The 24178-nt window shown below is 53.5% G+C and overlaps 3 protein-coding genes across 7 annotated transcripts; 2 read left to right on the forward strand and 1 right to left on the reverse strand.

The window, feature by feature from the left end:
• Positions 1-1545: 1545 nt before the first annotated feature.
• Positions 1546-4313, reverse strand: SIGMAR1 (sigma non-opioid intracellular receptor 1). The gene is given in 6 exon segments (XM_068552030.1): positions 1546-2621; positions 3415-3507; positions 3641-3841; positions 3979-4173; positions 4176-4208; positions 4211-4313. Coding segments are annotated over 6 exon segments (852 nt in total). The 3' UTR covers positions 1546-2394.
• A 5752-nt stretch (positions 4314-10065) lies between these two features.
• Positions 10066-13391, forward strand: GALT (galactose-1-phosphate uridylyltransferase). Of its 4 annotated transcripts, none has more exons than XM_068552279.1 (11): positions 10066-10274; positions 10492-10661; positions 10918-10993; positions 11084-11132; positions 11257-11386; positions 11538-11594; positions 11747-11869; positions 12154-12286; positions 12389-12472; positions 12793-12947; positions 13215-13391. In XM_068552279.1, exons 2-11 carry the CDS (start codon positions 10554-10556, stop codon positions 13320-13322), a joined length of 1023 nt encoding a protein of 340 aa, XP_068408380.1. In that variant the 5' UTR covers positions 10066-10274; positions 10492-10553; the 3' UTR covers positions 13323-13391. The 4 variants fall into 4 exon arrangements, with proteins under 4 accessions (XP_068408380.1, XP_068408382.1, XP_068408379.1 ...); XM_068552281.1 differs by lacking the exon at positions 12793-12947 and adding an exon at positions 12682-12727 and having other exon boundaries at positions 10066-10192; XM_068552278.1 differs by having other exon boundaries at positions 10066-10192.
• Positions 13392-14990: 1599 nt separating this feature from the next.
• On the forward strand, positions 14991-24169 carry IL11RA (interleukin 11 receptor subunit alpha). 2 transcript variants are annotated; one of them, XM_068552591.1, is made up of 13 exons: positions 14991-15070; positions 18103-18202; positions 18492-18552; positions 19236-19405; positions 19543-19657; positions 19808-19840; positions 19926-20092; positions 21154-21317; positions 22123-22264; positions 22578-22697; positions 22816-22912; positions 23166-23248; positions 23753-24169. In XM_068552591.1, the coding sequence occupies exons 2-13, from the start codon at positions 18103-18105 to the stop codon at positions 23767-23769; spliced, it is 1269 nt and encodes a 422-aa protein (XP_068408692.1). In that variant the 5' UTR covers positions 14991-15070; the 3' UTR covers positions 23770-24169. The 2 variants fall into 2 exon arrangements, with proteins under 2 accessions (XP_068408692.1, XP_068408693.1); XM_068552592.1 differs by lacking the exon at positions 14991-15070 and adding an exon at positions 16842-16926.
• The last annotated feature ends 9 nt before the right edge of the window (positions 24170-24178 follow it).

Here is a 24178-nt window from a genome sequence, read left to right on the forward strand (position 1 = left end):
GGATGTTAACTAAACTTGTGGTGATCATTTCACAATATAGACATATATCAAATCATTATGTTGTATACCTTAAACTAATAAAACCTTACATGTCAACTGTATCTCAGTAAAACTAGTAAATAGACATATAGATGGTATTTATTTATTTATGGCCACACCGTGGGGCTTGTGGGATCATAGTTCCCAGGCCAGGGATTGAACCTGGGCCCCAGCAGTGGAAGCGTCCAGTCCTAACCACTGGACCTCCAGGGAATTCCCTAGATGGTATTTAAAATCATGAAATGGTTGAGATTACCTCAGAGCAGTGTAAACCTGGGAAGTGAGAGGTTGAGGAAATGAGCCAGATCTAGCAAAGGAGGCAATGAAGGAAGAGAGTAGTGTCCTGTAAGCCAAAGGAGTCTTTTAAGAGTAACTGTGTCAATTGAAAGTGAGAAGAAATAACCACTGGACTTAGCAACAGAGATGGGGAGGAGCCTGGGAGCCTAGTCCTATGTGAAAGGTAGGGATGACAAAGGGAGCTGGGGCATCCCTAATAGATGTGGGCTCTGAGCCTAGAGGCAAAGCTGGGTTACAGGGTGGGAGAAATCCTGAGGCTTGGCTTTGCAACCTGTGATCAAATGGAGAGGCCCCAGACAGGACCTGTCATGGCCAACACTGTGGTGGTGGTAAGGTGTCAGGATGGCCACCTTGCCTGGGCCTCACATTCATTCTGAGCCACATATTTAGACTTTTGATGTTGCTTCCAGATGGTTATACATGTAGTCTTTTGTATTTTTACTCATTAGAATGTCAAATTTTTAGAATGTACATTTTTTTATAATCATGTTCCTTCCATTTTTAATATACCAGAATCCTAAGAAGTGAGAGGCCTGGGCCTTGCTCATCCTCAGAACAGCGCCAGGAGGAGGGTGAGGTAAGTGCAGGACCCTTGGGAGTGTGTACTTCAGGCACCTCTCTGGCCTCATCCTAGTCCCAGCCCCCCACTACCTTAGACACCACCAGATAGTGTGCCTGCTCCCCAGCCCCGGGAGCCTCCACAGAAGTGGGGGGTCCTGGAAAAGGCAGACTGGAGAGGAAGAACTCCTGCTCTGGGTGGATGTGGACATGATACCCTGGAAACCTAGAAAAAAGCAGATGGAGAATGACTATGCCTTTCAGCTCAAAAGTGGCTGCACACTGCCACCCCGTGGTCATCCAGGGCAGGAGTCCCAGGACTGTGCCCAGAACAGCACTGGCAGAGGCGAGACCAAGAGCAGGACACACACCGCCTCACCCAGCCCTGAATTTCTTAAATTGTGGCATTCAAACCTGGTGGAGAGAATCTTATTAACCATGCTGATCTCAAGGCCTCAACCCAGAACTGATCTCTGGGGACTGGGCACAATAATCTGTAGAGTCAACGAGCCTACTAGGTGATTCCTGGGAACACTAAAGTATATAGTAAAAAGCTGCTGTCATAAACTGAATCACACAGCAAGGGAGAGGCCTTCCTGAGGCCCCCAGGAGTTAGAGGTTCTCCTGCTGCTCAGACATGAAAAGAAATGAAACTGTTCGACAGGTCTTTATTGACAGACACAGGTAGATGGACAGAGAATGCAGCAAAGGCAGAGTCTGGAAGCTGTGAAAAGTGTCTTGTGTGTGTGCGTGCAGAAAAGGCTTTCTCTAGGCCAGCGGCAACGCCTTGGACCTGGGCCCACCTGTCTAGGTCCTCACCCCAGCAGTGGGCCCTCAGCTGAGGCCAGCCTCCCCATTATACCCTGGAGGGAGGTATGACCTCAGCATGTGCCACAGTCTTCTGGTTCTCCAGCTAACTTGGTTGCGAGGGTGGGGACAGGCCATGAGGGTACTTGCATAGCAGGGGAACAGAATGGGGTAAGGCATATGGTGAGGACAAGGAGATGAAGGGGAAGGGCATCACAGCTGCAGGTGAAGGGAGCCTCCACAGGCAGCTCCTCTTCTCCCTCATCCCCCCCAATGGCTGCTGGGTTGAAGGGTCAGACCCAGGCAGTTTGTAATAGCCACCCCCATCCTTAACTCCAGAGCCCTGACTAGGGGCAGAGAAGCTCTGGAAAGGCCTGAGTTAGTGAGTCGAGCTTGTGGGATATGTGTTCGAACATGACTGGCCCCTTTGGTATATACGTGGGGCTCCCTCTCTGCATGGGTGTGAATGCGTAATGCTGCCGTACACACAGGATTCAGTATCTGAATGTGTGTCCCATGTGTTCCCATGACTATGTTTAGTTGTATGCATGTGTGTCCCTGCTCATACACCAGGAACTCAGTATCTGCATGTTGTGAGTATGTCCATGTCTTTTCACGTGGGCTCCAGCAGGTGGATGTGTACAGGCCTGCCCGCTCCTGTCCATCCACAGGTCCTCCTTCAGGCCTGGCTGGTCAGGCATCCTGGCCAAAGAGGTAGGTGGTGAGTTCAAGCCGGAGGCCCCGGGCATAGGCTTGAAGAGTATAGAAGAGGGTGAGGAAGTCCTGGGTGCTGAAGATTGTGTCAGCCAGCGCAAAGGCCAGGGTAGATGGGATGACACCCCGGCCGTACTCCACCATCCATGTGTTTGGCCCCCACTCCACAGCCGTTGCCTCACCAGGCCCGTGCACCACTGTCTCCCCTGGGGGGACAGAGAGCACCCACATGAAGAGCCTGGCCCTGCCCTCCCATTGCCACCACCTCCCTGGCCTGCGGGCTGTCTAGGGGTAGGGAATGGAGAGGGAGCTTCAGGAAAGAAAAAGCCTTACCTCACTGGCCTGGCTGCCCATCTGCAAGGGTAAGAGGCTAAGGTGGCCACTCTTAAAACTTTCCTCTGTGGCACCACCTGGCTCATGTCCTCTCTTGGGGGAAGCCTCACCTGGCCCTGCACCATTGTTTGGGAGTCATGGAAGTCTGCATTCCCAAGCCTCACTCATGACAAGCAGAAGTTTAGCTAAACTTGGGCTGGGCCTGTTAGATAGAGAGAGGTGAATATAAGACTTGCTAGGCTTTCTGAGAAATGTAGCTGTTCAGTTACAGTGCCTGCCATGCTTGTAACATTCAACCTCAAACTTACTTAGAAATCCAAATGTTTCATTATACACAAGAGGGAAGACAACTATCTGCCTTGTCTTTGGGGGCATGAGAGCATTTCTGATTACCCAACTGTCTCCCCAACAACTGCTGGAATACTGGATGATTAAAATCAGACGTGGTTAACAGGAAGCTGTTATGTTTTGTTTCCATTTGACAGAGGAAGGCAACGGAGACCCTGAACCCTGCCTCAAGCAACCACCTGTGGCTTAACTAGAGGGCAAAGAAACTAGGAGGAGGGCCCCTCAACGCACCCCTTTTCCATGCCATGCCTCCTTCCCCCAACTACAGGCACCCAAGAATGAAGAGACCCACCTCTCTAACAGAGCCACCTTACCCACCTGGGTAGAAGACCTCACTTTTGGTAGTGCCCTCTCTCCACTGGTGGAAGGTGCCAGAGATGATGGTATCCGAGATCTCAGCCCAATAGCGCCCTGAGGGACAATCAAACGGACACTGAATATCAGGGTATCCGCACCACTCGATGGCCTGGCCGAACATCAGGAAGGAGGGCATGGGCCCTTGTACAGCCCCAGCCTCCCAGTCCGGCCCGCCGCCAGCACTGACCCGAGTGGCCGCTAGAGCCCAGGGCGGTGCCGAAGAGCAGCACGTACTCGGACAGGGAGGCGTGCAGAAGGCACATGGCGCCCATCCAACCTCCCGCGTTCACAAACACCCACTGCAGCTCCTCGTCGGGCAGCACGTGGCCTGGGTGCAGGCGCCGCAGCTCCACGATCAGCCGAGAGAAGGCCAGCTCGTGGTCCAGCCCTGGCGGGGGCAGAGGAACAACCAAGTCAGGGCCAGCATCGGTCACGAACTGGGGAACGGTGCCCCCAGAACCTCCAGCTACGCCCGGCCCTCCCCAGCCCCCTGCCTTCCACCCGCCCGCTCACCCGCCGCCTCACCGGCGTACTGCCGAGCCAGCTGCGCGATCTCTTCATGCTGGAAGACGAAGCTCTGAGTGCCCAGCCAGAGCCAGACCACCTGGGCCAGCACAGCGGCGGCCGCCAGGAGCAGGGCGGCCCACGCCCACCGCCGGCCCACGGCCCACTGCATCGCAGCGGGCGGACTAGCCCAGCGCAGCGCAAAGAGAGCTGGGGCCTGACGCTGTGACCCTCACTGCCTCCGTGTCTCTGGCGCGCCGTCCACGACCCGTTCCCCCGCCACCGCCGTGGTACGGCTCGCCCTGGCCAATCGGAACTGCCAGGGCACCGGGGCACCGCCTCTCGGGTCGAACCATTATCTCTCGGGGAGCGGGGAGCCGGGTGAGCCGAAGGGCGGGGCGGCGCTGCGCGCGTCAGGCAAGGGGGCGGGGCCAAGCCCTCCTAGCTGCAGGCGTTGGGGTTTGTCTCTAGGCATGCTCTCGCCTAGCGCGGTTCTACTTGGGGTTGCGGGGATGGCGGTGAGACCCAGAATGGACTGGCCCGCCTGGGCTCACTGACTGGTGAAGCAGGCGAGCCCAGAAGCAGAGCCTTCCGGACTTGTGATGGTTAAGGCCCGCCTTTGCTAGCACAGAAGGTGGGAAGGAGGCTCTTCTACTTGGGAACGTTATGGACGGCTTTTGGAGGCGGTGACACCTGAGCAGTGTCTTTAAGAGCGATGGGAAGGGCATTCCAGTGAGCCAGTGAGACCTACTCCAAGAGCAAAGGCACCGAAGAGAGACACAGCGTCGGGTCTTCTGGGGGCCAACAATTCATTCTTTATTCTTAAGTACAAAATATGAGAGGAGGGCCTTGTAAGCCAACTGAAGGTTATCGGTGGCGGCGGGGATGGGGGGAGTGAAAAAGGAAGAGAAGCAGAAAAGAAACAGAAGAAAAAAGAGGCAGCATAGTGCAGTGATAAGAAAGACACTCTGGACAGGACTGACTGTGTTAAAAGCCTGGCTCCTGCCACCTACTGGTTGTGTGATCTTGGGCAAGTTACTTAAACTCTTTGTGACTCAGTTTTCTCATCTGTAAAATGGGATGAATAAAAGTACATACCTTCATTGTGATGAAGACTAAATGAGTTAATATTTACAAAGCAATTAGTGTCTGGCATGTGGTGTCATATGTGTTAGTTATATCAATAAAACATAAAGCAGAAGAGAACTGGAAGAGTGTAGTCTCACACATGAGAGTGATGGAATGGTCGACACAGTCAAATATAATTGAGTGGTCCTATGAAATGACTGGAAATGGTCATTGGGTTTCTCAGTATGGGCATGTAGCAGAGATTATGCTATACATTCACAAATCCATTCCTTTTGCTCTTGGGCAGCCAGTCTACTTTGTAGTTAGGTGAGGCCATGTGATTGTGTTCTGGCCAATGAAGTAAAGGCAGAAATGACATATGCCATTTCCAGGTCTGGCTCCTAAAATCTTTTGTGAAATTCTTGACACTTTCTTTCTTGTCTTATCTAATATAGTTACATACAATTAAGTAGTGGAGAATTCCGAATGCTGCATGGGACAGAGCTCTCCCTCTCTCCCACAATGGACTATGGTACTAAGCCACTGAGTTTGGAGGTTGTTTGTTACAGCAGCTAAGATTATTTACCCTGACTACTACAGGGCAAAAGACATGTTATAGTGTACTGTGCGGGTAAGAGTAGAGGCTGGGAAGATGAACTAATTTTTGAGAAATTTGACCAAGAAGGGAATGATAAAAAAGGGATTATTTAGAGGAAAATGCAGGATTGAGGGAACATGTTTTTGTATTGGCTCTGGCTTCTGTGACACTCCTGAGTTGACCATTTTTTAAGAACCCTGCGTAGCAGGGACTAGCAAATCTGGTCTCTGCCCCCTTGTTTCAGACAGAGTCCTCTGGGACTGTCTAGGTCTGCAGCTCCCCTACCTGGTCTTTCAGAAATCTTCTCCAGCACACACTGTTTTATTTTTGTTTTGTTTTATTTATTTATTTTGTACTGTTTTGTATTTTTCTTTCTTTTTTTTAAATTTATTTATTTTATTTATTTATTTTTGGCTGTGTTGGGTCTTCGTTGCTGCACGTGGGCTTTCTCTAGTTGTGGTGAGCGGGGGCTACTCTTTGTTGCAGTGTGCAGGCTTCTCATTGCAGTGGCTTTTCTCGTTGCAGAGCATGAGCTCTAGGCACGTGGGCTTCAGTAGTTGCGGCACACGGGCTCAGTAGTTGTGACTCACGGGCTCTAGAGCACAGGCTCAGTAGTTGTGGTGCACGGGCTTAGTTGCTCGGCGGCATGTGAGACCTTCCCAGACCAGGGCTCGAACCCGTGTCCCCTGCATTGGCAGGTGGATTCTCAACCACTGTGCCACCAGGGAAGCCCTATTTTTCTTTTTTTAAAAATATCTTTATTAGAGTATAATTGCTTTACAATGTTGTGTTAGTTTCTGCTGTATAACAAAGTGAATCAGCTATACATATACATATATCCCCATATCCCCTCCCTCTTGCGTCTCCCTCCCACCCTCCCTATCCCACCCCTCTAGGTGTTCACAAAGCACCGAGCTGATCTCCCTGTGCTATGCAGCTGCTTCCCACTAGCTATCTATTTTACATTTGGTAGTGTATATATGTCCATGCCACTCTCTCACTTCATCCCAGCTTCCCCATCCCGCCCTGTGTCCTCAAGTCCGTTCTCTACATCTGCGTGTTTATTCTTGTCCTGCCTCTAGACTCTTCAGAACCCTTTTTTTTTTTTTTAGATTCCATATATATGTGTTAGCATACGGTATTTGTTTTTCTCTTTCTGACTTACACTCTGTATGACAGACTCAAGGTCCATCCACCTCACTAAAAATAACTCAGTTTCGTTTCTTTTTATAGCTCAGTAATATTCCATTGTATATATGCGCCACATCTTCTTTATCCATTCATCTGTCAATGGACATTTAGATTGCTTCCATGTCCTGGCAATTGTAAATAGTGCGCTGCAATGAACATAGTGGTACATGTATCTTTTTGAATTATGGTTTTCTCAGGGTATATGCCCAGTAGTGGGATTGCTGGGTCATGTGGTAGTTCTATTTTTAGTTTTTTAAGGAACCTCCATCCTGTTCTCCATAGTGGCTGTATTAATTTACATTCCCACCAGCAGTGCAGGAGGGTTCCCTTTTCTCCACACCCTCTCCAGCGTTTATTGTTTGTAGATTTTTTGATGATGGCCGTTCTGACTGGTGTGAGGAGATACCTCATTGTGGTTTTGATTTGCATTTCTCTAATGATCAGTGATGTTGAGCATCTTTTCATGTGTTTGTTGGCAATCTATATGTCTTCCTTGGAGAAATGTCTATTTAGGTCTTCTGCCCATTTTTGGATTGGGTTGCTTGTTTTTTTGATATTGAGCTGCATGAGCTGCTTGTATATTTTGGAGATTAATCCTTTGTCAGTTGCTTTGTTTGCAAATATTTTCTCCCATTCTGAGGGTTGTCTTTTCGTCTTGTTTATGGTTTCCTTTGCTGTGCAAAAGCTTTTAAGTTTCATTAGGTCCCATTTGTTTATTTTTGATTTTATTTCCATTTCTCTAGGAGGTGGGTCAAAAAAGATCTTGCTGTGATTTATGTCAAAGAGTGTTCTGCCTATGTTTTCCTCTAAGAGTTTTATAGTGTCTGGCCTTACATTTAGGTCTTTAATCCATTCTGAGTTTATTTTTGTGTATGGTGTTAGGGAGTGTTCTAATTTCATTATTTTACGTGTAGCTGTCCAGTTTTCCCAGCTCCACTTATTGAAGAGGCTGTCTTTTCTCCATTGTATATTCTTGCCTCCTTTGTCAAAGATAAGGACACACCGTTTTAAAAAGAGAAAGGCTAATTATTAGAGAAATGCAAATCAAAACCACAGTGAGGTATCACCTCACACCAGTCAGAACGGCCCTCACCAAAAAATCTACAAACAATAAATGCTAGAGAGGGTGTGGAGAAAAGGGAACCCTCCTGCACTGTTGGTGGGAATGTAAATTGATAAAGCCACTATGGAGGACAGTATGGAGGTTCCTTAAAAAACTAAAAATAGAACTACCACATGACCCAGCAATCCCACTACTGGGCATATACCCTGAGAAAACCATAATTCAAAAAGATACACGTACCACTATGTTCATTGCAGCACTATTTACAATTGCCAGGACATGGAAGTAACCTAAATGTCCATCGACAGATGAATGGATAAAGAAGATGTGGTACGTATATACAATGGAATATTACTCAGCCATAAAAAAGAATGAAAGAATGCCATTTGCAGCAATATGGATGGACCTAGAGATTATCATACTAAGTGAAGTAAGTCAGACAGAAACCAGTAACCAAAGCACATAATGCTGGGACTTCCCTGGCGGTCCAGTGGTTAAGACTCCACACTTCCAATGCAGGGGGCACAGGGTGGATCCCCGGTTGGGGGATTAGGATACTGCATGCCGCACAAAAAAGAAAAAAAAAAAAGTATTTACAAAAATAAATAAGCAAATAGTTAAAAAAAAAAAAAGCTGATAATGCTTCCTGGTTTTCTCCATCCTGAATTCCCCTCAGGGCGCCGTTGTGGGGGCAGCTGCAGTGGCTGATGCTGTAGCAAAATCTGTTGTTCACTGGAATAGCAAGGCAACATTCCCTTTCCACAAAAAGTGTATCTTTTATCCCCCTTCCCTCCCTATTACATGTGCAGCCAGTGGGACATGTAAAACTCTGGTTTCTCAGCTCCCTGCTCCCTGCCCTCTACCTAGTGGCCTCTTTAGATTCCAGTCTGAGGCCCCTGGGGCAGAGATAAGGTAAATGACCTATGACCCAGTTTTTACATCTGAGCTCAGCAAAACACCTGGCTTGTCCTGGCCTGGTTTGGGGGAAGGGGCCTCACTGCTACTGCCCAGCTCCTAGCTCACTAGGTTTCTATCTTAAGGCTCACTGAGGGAGTTTCCTGGTGGCCTAGTGGTTAGGATCCTGGGTTCTCACTGCTATGACACAGGTTCAGTCCCTGGTCGGGGAACCGAGATCCTGCACACAGCATGGCCAAAAAACAAACAAAAACTCACTGAAGTCTCAGAGGCATTTCAAAGCATCAGGAAGAGCTTGGAAACTTGGGTTCAAATCTCAGCTTGGCCACTTATCCTCTGGGTGATCTTGAGGCCTCGGTTCTCCACTGTGAAATGAGGAGGAGGTTCAGACAATATTTAGATGGTTCTATAAAGTGTCAGGGGAGGAATTAATTTGAAGTTTATCCTAGTGTTAGCCAACTGGTTTGATCCAAGGAAAAGTTGGAGAAGGGACAGGGGTGTGCAAAGGAAACACCCCTGACCCCACCCAGATGGTGGTTGGAGCTACTGATAGTCCTGTCCTCCCCACATTTTCAGATTTCTTATAGCCCTCTTACCCTGACCACTTCTTGTGCTTTTTGTGTGTGTGCATATGAGAGAGAGAGAATATGATTACTTAGCCCTTTTTTCCCAAACCCGTTTCTGCTGCCTGGTGGGGCAAGGGCATGGTTACAGTGAGGTACCCACTCCTCCAGACAGTACCTGAGCCAAGGTTTAGCTGAAGCAGATCAAGCCCCACAGCCCCTCACCCCCACCCCCTTGCCTTTCCTCTGCCAGAGCCACCAAGCAGGTGAGTGAGGTGACTGTGGATCCAGGGTTATACCCTGACGTACCCTAGAATGTAAGCTCTGGGAGGGCTGAGACTATGCCTGACTCGTGCACACAGGGACATCCCTTTGCGCCATGTGGAGCCTAGGGGCCTGGCACGTGGTGGTAGATACTCAGTAGGTAAATATTTGCTGAATGAATGACCAGATGAATGACTTTAAGGCAGCAAATAAGTCTTGTAAGCATCCTAGAGCCGAGGGATCTGTAGTAAGCAGCTTTCACAGAGGTTCTTCCGGGGCAGTTAGTGTCTTTGGCCCTAAAGTGGGATCATCAAAGTCGCCCCCTGTAGTTGTAGGCAGTCCTGAACTCCGCCCCCAGGTGGCCGGGCGGGCCCTCAGGCAGTCACGTGCTGGCGGTTGTCCAATCAGCGAGGGCGGGGCGGGGCGGGGCCGGGCCGACTAGGAGGTGGGGGCGAGGTGAGCAGGCAGAAGTTCCCGAAGGTTTCTCCACCCGGTGGCCTCCTGTCGCGCAGCGGAGCGTGTCCTGAGCGGCGTCGGAGGCGGACGCCATGGCCACAACCTTCCGGGCGAGCGGTAACCGCAGGGCGGCCGGGACTCGCTAGGACGCGAAGCTGAGCCCTCCCCTTCCTTAGGAAGTTGTCGTCCCTGCTCGCAGGTCGGCGCGCCCACCCGTCCAGGCACGCGCGGCGAAAGGACACGCCGGTGTTGGGGCTGCAGGCTGATTGGCGCTGGGAACGCCCAAGCTCTGGCCCTTAGCTCCTGAGTAGGGTGGGGACAAGAGGGTGCATCCGAGCTTGGGCCTGCTGGTGGGTGAGACCCAGGGGAGAAAGGGGCGTAGGGCTTTGTGACTGATCTTGACGGTCTGCCCCCAGAGCATCAGCATATCCGCTACAACCCGCTACAAGATGAGTGGGTGCTGGTGTCAGCGCACCGCATGAAGCGGCCCTGGCAGGGGCAGGTAGAACCCCCGCTTCTGACGACAGTACCCCGCCATGACCCCCACAACCCTCTGTGTCCGGGGGCCACACGGGCCAATGGAGAGGTAAGTCTTTAGATCCTACCTCTGCAGGCTGGGCCCGGGGGAAGTAGTTCCCCATCCACTGCCCTTAGAGCTTCTCTTCGCCCTACAGGGGAGTGGACCCTAGCCCCGCACCCCACAGGGGAGTGGACCTCTGGGTCATATCCCACCAAGTCTTTTTGACCTCAGAGTGGACTTCTTCCCGCCTTGTAACCTTGAAGCCCATCAGATGACTGGTGGTATGGGCCAGCAGATGCTTCTAGCCCATACTTCTCTGTAGGTGAATCCCCACTATGAAGGCACCTTCCTGTTTGACAATGACTTCCCAGCTCTGCAGCCTGATGCCCCTAGTCCAGGTAACTTGGATCTAGCTGCTGTTGGGGAGAAAAGAGGCTGGACCTTGTTGGGAGACTTCTGTTGCAGAGAGTGATACCCCTTTATCTTAGGACCCAGTGATCACCCCCTTTTCCAAGCAGAGGCTGCTCGAGGAGTTTGGTAACTATGAATTTCCACTCTTACACCCTTCAGCCCGGGGCCTGGACTGAGCACTGGGGTTGGGCCCTGCCCCCAGCACAATGAGCCCTATATCTCTGTCATTTCTCCCTCCTTCACCATCTAGTAAGGTTATGTGCTTCCACCCCTGGTCGGATGTGACACTGCCACTCATGTCAGTCCCCGAGATCCGAGCTGTCATTGATGCATGGGCCTCAGTCACAGAGGAGCTGGGTGCCCAGTACCCTTGGGTGCAGGTCTGTGAGGTCGCCTTCTCCCCTAGATGGGCAGGGAGGGGGTGGTGCAGTTTGGTTTTGGGAAGTGGCATTTTTATTTCCACAGGTTGTGGTTCGGAGGGGTTGACTTGCTGTCCTTTTGGCTACAAAGCTCCCTACCCCTGCTTCATAGATCTTTGAAAACAAAGGAGCCATGATGGGCTGTTCCAACCCCCATCCCCACTGCCAGGTATGTGTGTCAGGGGCTTCAGTGGATATCTGGGCTGAGTCCAAGACAGTGTCGGGTGGGGAACTGGAGTAAGGGAAAACAGAGGAAGTATGCTAGTGATGTGGAGGCTTGGAGGTGAAGGATCTGTCTGCTCTTCTCCTCCCCCTTGACAGGTGTGGGCCAGCAGTTTCCTGCCAGATGTTGCCCAGCGTGAGGAGCGATCTCAGCGGGCCTATCAGAGTCAGCATGGAGAGCCCCTGCTAATGGAGTACGGCCACCAAGAGTTGCTCAGGAAGGTGGGAGAAAGCTGGATCTTGTGTCCACAAGAAGCCCGTAACCTCACCCCAAAAAGGAGAGGTGTGTGAAGGAGGAGGGTAGAAGGGAAGTAGCAGAGAGACTTGCTAGGAGGACATAGCAATAAGCTAAAGGAAAGGTGATGATGGCTTAGACTAGGGTGGTAGTGATGGAGTGGTGAGAAACCATCGGTTTCTGGGTACATTTTTTCTTCTCCTTCCCTTGCCTATTTGCCGACCCCCCTCACACCCACCTTGATGACCTCATCTCCATTTGGTCGGCCTAGGACCGTCTGGTCCTAACCAGTGAGCATTGGTTAGTGCTGGTCCCCTTCTGGGCAGTGTGGCCCTTCCAGACACTACTGCTGCCCCGTCGGCATGTGCGGCGGCTGCCTGAGCTGACCCCGGCTGAGCGTGACGGTGAGTCTCCCAGCTGGGACCCTGGGGCCAGGCTTTAGATGGGGATGGTTCTGGTGGGGCCAGCATCTGGGCCCCAGACTGAGAGTCAGGCTCTGATTCCAGATCTAGCCTCCATCATGAAGAAGCTCTTGACCAAGTATGACAACCTATTTGAGACATCCTTTCCCTACTCCATGGGCTGGCATGGTGAGGCTTTTTGAGTACCCATATCTATCCCCAACACCATTTCTGGGCTCTTGGGTCCCAGCTTAGTGGACTGCAACTCCCAGCAGGCCTTGGAACACTTGCTGGGAAAGTGTTCAGAGCAGGGATGCTGGCACTGAGGGTGGAGAAGCGAACGTGGTGAAACTATGTCTCCCAGTGGGCTTTCCAACGCCTTGTCTCCTCTCTGGCAGGGAACGCTGGAAGATGTAGTTGTCATGTACCTGCTATGGTCTGGGGGTAAGAGCTAGGCTGAAGAACTAAGAAAGGACCCTTCCCGACTATCTCTGCCTTCTCCCCGCCAGGGGCTCCCATGGGATCGGAGGCTGGTGCCAACTGGGATCACTGGCAGCTACATGCTCATTATTATCCTCCACTCCTGCGTTCTGCCACAGTCCGGAAATTCATGGTTGGCTATGAAATGCTTGCCCAGGCCCAGAGGGACCTCACCCCTGAGCAGGTCTGGACTTGGAGCACCCTGGGTCCTCGGGTCCCCTTTTCTCTCCTATTTCCTCAAGGGATCCCAACAATCTTGACCCTGAGAAGCCCCACGACCTGGGTATTCCTAGGGACTCAGGAGCTGACTCCTTCATCCTCTGGCTATTCCAGTGGTCGTTCTCACCAGCCTCCCCACCCCACACGCTCTCCCCCAGTGTCTAGTGTCTCCTAGCACTCACCATTCTGGGCAGCCCTTACCCTCTCTGATTATCCCCTTTCCCCCTCCCAGGCTGCAGAGAGACTAAGGGCACTTCCTGAGGTTCATTACCGCCTGGGGCAGAAGGACGGAGACAGCAGCCATCGCCTGACCACACTGACCACAGGGCCTTCTGCCTGAGGGAACTAGGGCCTAGGGTTTGGGCAGATGTGGGATCAATAAAACTGTGCTTCTCAAACTTTAATCACATATTCTAACACCAGAGGAGTGTGAACTCTGATCCTTGGGGGTCTAGGGTTAAAGGCCGAAGGCGTAGCTCCAGCCACAACTTTTCTTTGCCAACAGATGTGCAAAAAACTTAAGGGCACAACCTCCCCACCTCTTTGCCCCAAATCTCTGAACAAAATTAATACTCAGTGTCATGTCTGGCTTTTACTCCTAGAGTAACAAAGGCATCCCAGTTTAAAATGGTTTTAGAATCCTTTGTTCTTGTCTTTGGCTGAGGCTTTGGGAAGGCCAGAGCCCCCTTTACTACCATCCCTAGGGTGTCAGCTCACCAAGCCTGGGACTGAAGGTTTGGTCGGAGTGGGTGAACAGGATCCTTGTCCCATTGGTCAGTGGCCAGACCCTGGGCTCCTGGCCAGAACCCTGGCTTTGTGAGTGGCTGCAGCTTGGCTCTGCTCCAGCCCACAGAGGCTGAAGGGGTGGGTAGGGAACGTGTACGTGGCTTTGTGTCCTTGGCCTTTCCAGACTCCCACGTGCAGCGTGTATGCACAGGCTCTGTACACCTCTGTTGCCCCTGTGCCCCGATCATTGCACAGGGCAGAAGACAGCTCTGGCAGGGAAGGGGATGCCAGAGTTAGGAGCCTCAGGGCCATGGTAGGAGGGGATGGTTTTTGGAGTGACTCTGGGTCTACCCCCTCCCCTCTGGAGCTGTTTCCCTGGCAAGACTGTAACTGTGGGAATAACAAGTCATACAACCCAGGAGACATGATGCCACCTAGGGTCCTCCAAACTTTTAGGTGAGGACAGGAGCTTGTGAGTAATGCGGGAATGTCCAGAACACTTTTTGTCTCCATTCTTCTCAAGGGAATTGAGTCTCTGGGAGGGGAAATCACACAAGGCTGGACAGTGGTGATCTGACCCAGGAGAACCGTGGCTGCCTGCCTTCCGGTCCAGGATTCTTTCTTCCTAGAGACCCTGGAGGGGAAGGGTCAACTAGGAGTGTTACCCTGGTTTGGAAGAAGCTCAGACAAATGTGGTACACATTTCCCTTGAGCCCCCATTGGCTGGGGAGTGGAACCCTGGATGGGTGACATACATAGCTACACACACACGCACACACACAAACACACACACCTGATCCTACACCTTTTATTTGCCTGCATTTTGGAATCATCTGGGGAGTTTTAAACAGTACTGATTTAATTGGAGTGTGGCTTGACAGTTTCAAAACCACAGTGTCCAGCGACGTTTGAGACCCACTGCCTTACAACCAGTCCACCTCCTTCCTTATCTGCAGTCAGGGGCACCTTCAGCTTCTCTGGTCACCTGCCCAGTAGCTCCTAAGCCACTGAACTTGAGGCTTTGTTTGAGGACAGCTGGGGGGTGGACGGGGAGGGGCCTGAGAGCTCTGGTCCTGCTGTCCCAGGAGGAGAGGCTTTCAGGCCGGGACCCAGAAACCCGGCTCCAGACTCGGTCCCCGGCAGCCTCCTCAGTCCCGGACGGGACAGGAAGTGTCCGGCAGAGGTGGGTGTGGAGGTGATTGGCAGTTGGAGGCTCCAATGGGTCGAGCCCCCCTATTTCACCCCTCTCCTTCCATTGGTGCCTGGGCGGAGTCGCCCCACGGCGGGGCCCCAGGGCGGCAGGGAGTAGAGGCCGGGGCAGAGGGCGAGGGCGGAGGGCGCTGGCGGCGGCGGCCGCAGAAGGTGAGGCCTGATGGGGCCGCGGGTGAACTCGAGGGAGCCTTGCCAGGAGAGGGCGGGGCCTGGGGGTGTGGGATTTGAAGGGCCCGGAGTGACTGACGGACTGTCAGTGCGTGTGTGTGTGTGTGTGTGTGTGTGTGAGAGAGAGAGAGACTGCAAGGCTGTGTGTGACGCTGTCAGTGTGCGAAACTTCGCAAGTGTCGCTTGGTGAGACTGTCAGCTAGTGTGATTGCGGGTGTCGCTGTACTGTGGCTGAGTCTGCATGTGGCTGTGTGTGTGTGTGTCAGTGTGCAGTTTGGGGGCAGAGACCGGGTCGTGCGTTTGTGTGTGTGTGAGAGGGCCTGTGACCACATCAGGGAATGTGTTTTGGGAAGGTTTCTGCGGAGTTTGAGACTGTGTCTGCCAGTGTGAGAGTGGATGGCTGGGTTTGTGTGTGCCAGTGTGTGACTTCAGCATGGCAGAGGAAGAATGAGACTTGCACTCGGCGTGTGTCCTGTGTCCTAACTGTTAGACTGTGGAGGAGTGGAGCTGGGTTTGCATTTTGGGGACCCACTTCAGTAGCCAATGGGACTGACCTCTCTACTTAGTGGCCAGGGTAAGCAGACCATCCCCAGCACACTTGGCTCTCCCTCCTTCTTTTAGTGCTTGAGAATCCTTGTCACTGGTCCACTGCTTCTTATTTTCTGTCTCCCTGTCTGACTCAGTTTCCTTATATTTCTTTTTCTCTCTCTACTACTGTCTTCCTAGAGCTAGTGCTCTCTGTGTCTTCACACTTTCGTCTCCCCAGGTATCTCTGTGTATCTGCTTTTTAGTCCTGCCTCTCATTTTCTCTGCATCTCTGTCTCTCTCTGTGCCCCTGTGCCTGACTCCCCTGTTCACCTTTGTCTCTTTGGCTACCTGGGGGCCTGAAATGGTGATGAGATGGGGGATCTGCCGTGCTAAGAGCTCCCTGGAAGAGAGGGCTTACACTGTGATGAGTTGCTTTTAGAGAGTGCTGTGACCCCCCATCCCAGGGGCGGAGTGCTAAGTGTGTGTGTGTGGCTGTGCAAGGAAGAGGGAGATGTGTGTCTGTGTGTGTGTCTGGGTATGTGTAAATGTTTAAGTGTCTGAGTCTGAGTGAGGATGTCTGAGTGTATCGGTGTAACTGTGAGTGGCTGTGTCTGAGAGTGTGTGTCTGAGGGTAAGTGTGGGTCTTGTGTGTCTGGCACCAAGGGACCAAAGGCATTTCCTGGTGCTGGGGCCTGAAGAGTAGAGGGGGAGGTGAGAAATGCCTGGAACGTCCAGGGGAGGGGGAAACTGGACTCTTTGGCTTTTCTTTATATCCCCCAACATGGGGCCCTCTTCCCCTTAAAACACAGACAGCTGTGCCTTGCTGGGGAGTGAAAAGAGTGGGAGCACGAGTATGTGTCTGCTTTTTGATTTGACTGTGTCCACGTGTGTTCAAGGGAGTGTCTTTGTTGACTGTGCCTGGGGAGTCCACGCGTGAATGTGCCTGTGTTCTGCTGTGTGAAAACACAGGAACCTCTTGCTGACAGGGACACAGCAGCTCTCCTTTCCCTCTTGCTGTGCCTGGCTGTGCCTGGCTGTGCCTGTGGCTTCCTTTCCAGACTAGGGGGAGGCCTCTTCCCTTCCCAGGGCCTTGGGTGGGAGGGGGTGGGAGAGTAGGAGGGAGGAGAAAGGAGAGAGGAGGGGGCCTGGCTAGGGACGGCTGAGCTCCATGGCCCAGAGGGGCGGGGGCGGGGAAGGGGAAGGAGGGGACGATTCTGGGGTCCCAGAACTGAGTAGAGCGGAGACGGGTGCTGTAGCTGGTGGGAGGAAGTCCTGGAGGCCATGGACACTCAACCACTGGAATCATCGAGGTAGGGCGGGGCTGAGCACGGTAAATGCGGCCGGGGGGCCGGGGTGAGCCACTAGACACACTTGGACAGACACACAGACACGCGGAGGTCCCTGCTCAGCTCTACCTGGGAGGGATTTGGGCTCTCCCTCTTCTGGAGCCCTTGCCCAGGGCCCTTTCCCCATCCGCCCCTTCTCCTGCCCCCATTCCCTCTTCCCCACTGCCTTCCTCATCCTGCTTTCTCCCATCCAGGATTCCCTCTCTCCTAGCACCTCCGTCCCCCATACACACATGGTTGGTTACCTTTTTGGCCTTTCTGAGACCCTGCTGCCCCAGCCCAGCCCTCACCTTGTTGAGCTCTCACCGCCTCCCAGTCCTGATCTCTGAGCATCTCTTTGTCCTGTGGCCCCAACCCCAGCCTCCTGTTCCTGCAGGCTCCCAGCTTCTCTCAGCCTCCTCTCTCGTCCCGCCACCCTGTCTCCATCTTCTGGCTCCTCGCCCGCCCCCAGCCTCTGGCAGCAGTCAGGGCATCTGGATCTGCTTAACTCCGCAGCCTCAGCCTGCACCCTAGCCCCATCCGGCCTCGCAGGCTCAAGACCAGCAAGATTCCAGAGTCAGGCCCAGATGAGCGGCCCAGAGCAAGGAGCCAGGCCCAGGCGAGAGGAGGCTTGGTAGCCAGAGCAGGGCTAGGCCTCATGGCAGGGGTACAGGGTGGGCTCAGACCCACCATGACAGTCCCACCCCAGGGTGATGAGGGCTGCCTCAGGTCAGTCAGAGGCAACGACTATCCCTGGGCCAGGTGGGATGGACACGGAATTCCCAACAGCTGGATTGGAGGAGTTAATGGGAGTGACTGAGCTGGTGCCAACACTTGGTGCCAGGGGTGGGTGCCAAGGGTGGTGCGGGGGGTGGTGCTGGCACAGTCTGTTGCCTCCAGCTTTTGTTCTGGGCTCTAAGCCCATGACTGAGAAGGGGGGTGTGAGGGTGTGTGTGCGTGCGTGTGTGTGCACTCACACACAGCGCTGGGCGTATGGTGGAAAGGGGACCTTACATCAGAGCCCCCAGTGATGTCTGATGTCCTTACCCCACTGGGCACCTGGTTTCCTCCGAGAAGGCCCCAGTCTGGAAGAGGAGGAGGCAGGCTTTAGCCTCCCATCTTGGGAATGGGGGATCGCTGACCTTGCCTCTCTCCCCACAGATGAGCAGCAGCTGCTCAGGGCTGAGCAGGGTCCTGGTGGCCGTGGCTACAGCCCTGGTGTCTGCCTCCTGTCCCTGCCCCCAGGCCTGGGGCCCCCCAGGTGAGAAAAACTCTGCTCTATGACCCAACTCTGACCTGTGACTTGCCACCATCACCGTGGCCCCTCCTCATGCCTAACCTGTGATCCTCCCAACCCCTGACATCCAATCTGGCAACATCTCTCTACCCTGCTCTCTGACCTCTGTCTCCAGATTATAACATGATGTTTTGACCCCATGACCCCACTCAGGTCTTAAAAGTCCACCCCTTATCCTTTCACTCTCACAAAGTGTGGGGTGGGGTGGGAGAGAGGGAAAGGAAGAGCCTCTGCTCAGAAGTGCCTTCAACAGGGGTCCAGTATGGGCAGCCTGGCAGGGCCATGACGCTGTGTTGCCCTGGAGTGACTGCTGGGTAAGTGCTCCACCAGCCTGCTGGGCTGACAGGACCCTTTCATGACCCATTTCTTGACCTTGCCCAGTCCTCACACCCCTCCCATCCTTGCCCCTTGTATCTGTAATCCTCACCTCTCTGTCTGTCCTAACCCTCAAACCATCCTTATTCAACAGAACATTCAACCAACATGTATTGAGCACCTGCTAAGTGCCTGGTCTATTCTAGGCCCTGGGATACAGCAGTGCACAAGCCAGGCAAGATGCCAGGTAGTAATACCTGCAGGGCAGAAAATCAAAAGAGAGTCAGGTGGAAGAGGATAAGTGAGCGATCACTTTTTATTGGTAATAAGGGAAGGCCTCTCCGAGGAGGTGACATTGAAGCTGATTTCTGAAGGTTGGGGTATAAGCAAGCATTCCTGACAGAGAGAACAGCTAGTGCAAAGCCCTGAGGTGGGCGTGAGCTCCACACTCTTGAACCGAAAGAAGCACAACCTGACTGGAGTGCAGTGGGGGAGGGGGAGACAGGAAGGTGATGAAGAAGGAAAGGAAGGCAAGGGCTAGATCACCAGGGGCTTTGTAAGCCAGCAAAAGGAGTTTGAGCTTTACTGCAAGCACAGTGAGAAGCCAATGGAGAGCTGTGACATGGTCTGACTCATAGTTTAAATCTTCCCTCTATCTGTCATCATCTCATCTCACCCCCAGGGCCCCGGTGTCCTGGTTTCGGGACGGGGAGACAAGGCTGCTCCAGGGACCTGACTCTGGTCTAGGGCACGAACTGGTCCTGGCCCAGGCAGAAAGCACTGACGAGGGCACCTATATCTGCCGGACCCTGGATGGTGCACTTGGGGGCATGGTGACCCTGCAGCTGGGCTGTGAGTTGGGGAGGGAGTGTTGGCAGTAGCAATGATGAGACATGGGGCTCCTGGGGGAATCCAGGCCCTGAGTAAGCCCTCTGGGATGGGGAGGGGCTGGGGACTTCTCAGTCTCCAGCTGCACCCTCTGCCTCTAGACCCCCCAGTCCGCCCTGTTGTCTCCTGCCGAGCAGCTGACTATGAGAACTTCTCCTGCACTTGGAGTGCCAGCCAGGTTAGCGGTTTACCCACCCGCTACCTCACCTCCTACAGGTGTGTGCATGATCGGTGTGTATACCTATACGTTTGGGTGTTTAGCAAAACATGGGTACGGGAGGTAGGTAAGGAGGTCCTGAGGAAGGCCTGAGAGAGAAGGAGGACCCTCCTTTCCTTCCTGACCTCAGATGGCCTCCTCCCTGCCAGGAAGAAGACGGTACCAGGAGCTGATGGCCAAAGGTAAGACATGAGGGGGAAGCTGGGGGCTCTAGCTGGGTCCCACAGTGAGCATTTCCAAAGCTCAAGACCACATCCTCTCTCCTAGGATGAGTCCATCCACAGGGCCCTGGCCATGCCCACAGGACCCCCCAGGGGCTGCCCGCTGTGTAGTCCGTGGGGCAGAGTTCTGGAGCCAGTACCGGATCAATGTGACTGAAGTGAACCCCCTGGGGGCCAGCACACGCCTGCTGGATGTGAGCTTGCAGAGCATCTGTGAGTACCCACTCCTAGAGCTCTCCCCAAATCCCTACCACAGAGACCCCAAACGGACCCCAGAGTACAGGTACCCCCCAAATTCAGAACCCTCCTCCCCTGAGCTCCCACATAGTTCCCTCCCAACATAGACCCATTTCGGCCCACAGATGGCCCCCATGGAGACTAAGAACCCAAGGAGATCAGAGCCCAGGAGGCAGGGTTACATCAGTTTCTAGAGACTGCTGCCACTACCCCCTTCCCTCCTAGTCCTTCCTGGCTGCCTAGCCCCAGTGCTGCCTCTCTGCTTCTAGGCCTTGTGCTGAAGGCAGTTCTATCTCATGTCCTCCCTGCCCAATGGAAGCCCTTGCTGGCCTCTCCTTCCTCTTGATCTGTGTGTGGAAGGGGGTCACCAAAGCTCTGGCTGGAATTTGGGCCAACTCATCTTCCTTGGATGGAAAGCAGAATCACTTTTTTTTTTTTTAATTTATTTATTTTATTTATTGATTTTTGGCTGCATTGGGTCTTCGTTGCTGCACGCGGGCTTTCTCTAGTTGTGGCGAGCGGGGGCTACTCTTCCGTTGCGGTGCGTGGGCTTCTCATTGCGGTGGCTTCTCTTGTAGAGGAGCACGGGCTCTAGGCGCACGGGCTTCAGTAGTTGCAGCACGGGGGCTCAGTAGTTATGGTTCGCGGGCTCTAGAGCGCAGGCTCAGTAGTTGTGGCGCAAGGGCTTAGTTGCTCCGCGGCATGTGGGATCTTCCCAGACCAGGGCTCGAACCCATGTCCCTTGCACTGGCAGGGGGATTCTTAACCACTGCGCCACCAGGGAAGTCCCAGAATCACTCTTTAACTCACTCAACAAACATTTCAAAAATCTGTCCTCAGATCTTAGCTTACTTTATAATAGGGATGACAGATAGGTCCTGAGCCTAATGGATGATCAAGCTTAAGATTTCCCCAACCTCCTTGGAAGTGCCTCCCCTCAGTGACCTTTAGGCACACACCCATCTTCCCTTGGGAGGTGGTGGGGAAGGGATGAGTACCTGTCTTGTGCCCTGAATTTGTGTCTCCACTGCCCTCAGTGCGCCCTGACCCACCCCAGGGGCTGCGGGTAGAGTCGGTACCTGGCTATCCTCGCCGCCTGCGTGCCAGCTGGATGTACCCTGCCTCCTGGCCCCGCCAGCCCCACTTCCTGCTCAAGTTCCGGCTGCAGTACCGTCCAGCACAGCATCCAGCCTGGTCCACGGTGAGGCCCTTGGAGTGCGTCCCAATCTGGGGCTGTGGGTCCTGTCTCTAGTTTCATGTTCCTGGGTGTTCTACGTGACCAGATCTGGCAGGTCACTGACGCCCCGTGGACTTCCCTTACAGAGTGCTCTCCATGGGCCAGGCCTTGTGCTGGGTGCTGGGGTTGTAGCAGGGACCGAGGGACTGAGCCTCTGCCCTGCAGGGCTGTAACTGATCTCAGCCCATCTGTGGGAAGACAGCAGTGATTTTTTAAAAATAACTTTTCTAGGAAAAGGAGTGCCTTTCAGCCAGAGGCACAGCCTCATACAAACACTCATATACTCAGATGTGGATAGAGGTGAATTCCCACATCTGGAGATGGCAAAGATTGGCCAGCATCAGGCCTGGGGAGCCGCTGCCTCAGACAATAACCAATATTTATTGAACACCGTCTGTCTGCCAGGCACTGTGCTACACATTTTACATGTATTATCTCGTTTAGGTGTATTCACCTCTATTTTACAAATGAAGAAACTGAGGCACAGAGAGAGGTCCAAGGTCACTCAGTAAGTGGTAACAGCAAAGATTTGAACCCAGGCAGTCTGAAGTCACAGCCTGTCTACAAAACCACTGTGCACTTTTGTCTTCTGAACACTAGGTGTAGACCTGACACCACCAGCCACCCTACGTGAGGCCCAGACGGCTGCATCAGGCTGACAGGGACAGGACTGGGAGGAAGGGGTGCTCTTTGCAGACTGGGTCTGGGGTCAGATAGGCTGAGTGCTTATAACCTGGATAACGTGCCGACGAACCATCTGCACTGCCAGGTGGAACCGGCTGGATTGGAGGAGGTGATCACGGACGCTGTGGCTGGGCTGCCCCATGCCGTGCGGGTCAGTGCCCGGGACTTTCTGGACGCAGGCACCTGGAGCGCCTGGAGCCCCGAGGCCTGGGGTACTCCGAGCACCGGTGAGAGACAGAGCCTAGGGAAAGGGCAGAGGCCCCGCTGCCCAGCATCTATCGGAGGAACTGCCGGCGCTAGGGGGCGGCGTGGCAATTGCCTGCAGCCCCGCCCTAGTTTAAACCCTGCCCCAGATTAAACCCCGTCCCTCAGCCTCCACCCCTGTTTACATCCCCAGAAGCTGGCTCTGCCCTTTCAAGCTCCGGCTCCGAGGCGCCCCTGTGTCCAACCCTGGCCCTGGCCTCGCCTGGCGCCTGGCGGGCCCTGGCCTCCGCCCCGACCCCGCGTGGATAGTTCTCTTCAGGTCTCGTGTCCCTCCAGGGCCCCTACCGAAGGAGATACCAGCTGGGGGCCAGCAACACGCGCAGCCAGAGGAAGAACCTCAGGCGGATAGCCCTGCTCCCCCAAGACCGTCCCTCCTACCAGACCCGCGGCCACTTGGTGAGCTTGGGCAGATGGGCAAAGGTGGTAGAGGATGGGAAAGCCCCAGAGAGAAGTGGGCACCGAGTTTGGTCAGGCAGGCTTGCTTTCACAGCTGGTACGTGACACTCCCCCTCAGACCACAGAGACGCCCTGGAGCAGGTGGCTATGCTGGCATCTTTGGGAATCTTCTCTTTCCTGGGACTGGTGGCTGGGGCCCTGGCACTGGGGCTCTGGTAAGTGACTGCCATTGGCCTCTCATCCTCTGATCCCACACAGGGGCTCTGATACCCATAGACCACACCCGTTCCCACCCCTCATGACTTTGCACTGAACGTGTCTGATTCTGGAACCATTCCTCCTCCTTCTCCCGCCCCCAACTTCATGATTCTCACCCTTTCCTCTCTTGACCCTTTACTAACAAACGTTTTTGGAAGAGACTGAGATGCCCCACATTGTCAGGGAGACAGCTTCCTTTTTGTGCTCCAGGCTGAGGTTGAGACCAGATGAGAAGGATGGACCCCAAAAGTCTGGGTTCTTGGCCCCGATGATTCCAGTGGACAAGCTTCCAGGTGAGTATGACCTCTGGGAGGTTTGGACTTGGAGATGTGTGCCCTCATTTAGAGTGTCTGGGTTAAGAGCCAGGTGCCTTAGTCATAAGGGTTTTGGGAATCAGAGTTGGGTCTCCTCATTCTTGTAACTTCTGGACTCAGGGATGGGCCTTTCGTTCTTGAGTCCTGGGCTCAGAGTTGGGTCTCTTCTGTCTCTTGCAGGATACTGGGGCTTCTAGATGGACTCCCTCCTCATTTTCAGGGTATTAGGCTCAGAGCTGGATATCCATCCTTATTCTTGGGATGTCTGGATCAGAGCTGGATCCCCTGCCTTATTCTTGATGTGCCTGGGCCCAGATCTAGGTCCACTCCCTCATCTTCAGGGTATTGGGGCTTACACAGAGGTGGGCTCCCCTATTCATTTTTGGAGTGTTGGGCTCAGAGCTGGGTCTCCTCCCTCATTCTCAGGGAATCTGGGACAAGATCCAGTCCTACTATCTCCCTTGATTTTCCTCCTTCTTCTAGGAGTCCCAAACCTGTAGAAGATCTTGGAAGGCTTCAGCTGATTCCATCTATAACTCTGTCTTGCTGGTGTGGATGGACGGACAGGTGGAACCCAGGCAGGACAGTAGATCCCCATGGAGGGGGGTTCTCAGCTGGAAGTTCTGTTTGGAGCTCATTTCTATGAGACTCTGTGTTCCCAACTTGCCAGCTGAAAGGTGCCTGGACCTCTGACTTCATCCCAGAGTTGGAAGTCCACCTGAGGAATGTGTGTACATATGTATGTCTGTGTCCATGTGTGTCCAAGTGTATGTGAGGCAGGAAACATGTGTTCTCTGCATGTATGTATATAGGTACCTGGGGAGTGTGTTTGGGTCCTTGGCTCTTGGCCTTGCCCCTAGCGGGGGTTGTGAAGGTGTGAATAAAGAGAATGAGGAGGTTCTTCTGTTT

This window comes from Eschrichtius robustus, chromosome 10 (assembly GCF_028021215.1).
Source record: "Eschrichtius robustus isolate mEscRob2 chromosome 10, mEscRob2.pri, whole genome shotgun sequence".
In the NCBI taxonomy this organism is placed as follows: Eukaryota; Metazoa; Chordata; class Mammalia; order Artiodactyla; family Eschrichtiidae; genus Eschrichtius; species Eschrichtius robustus.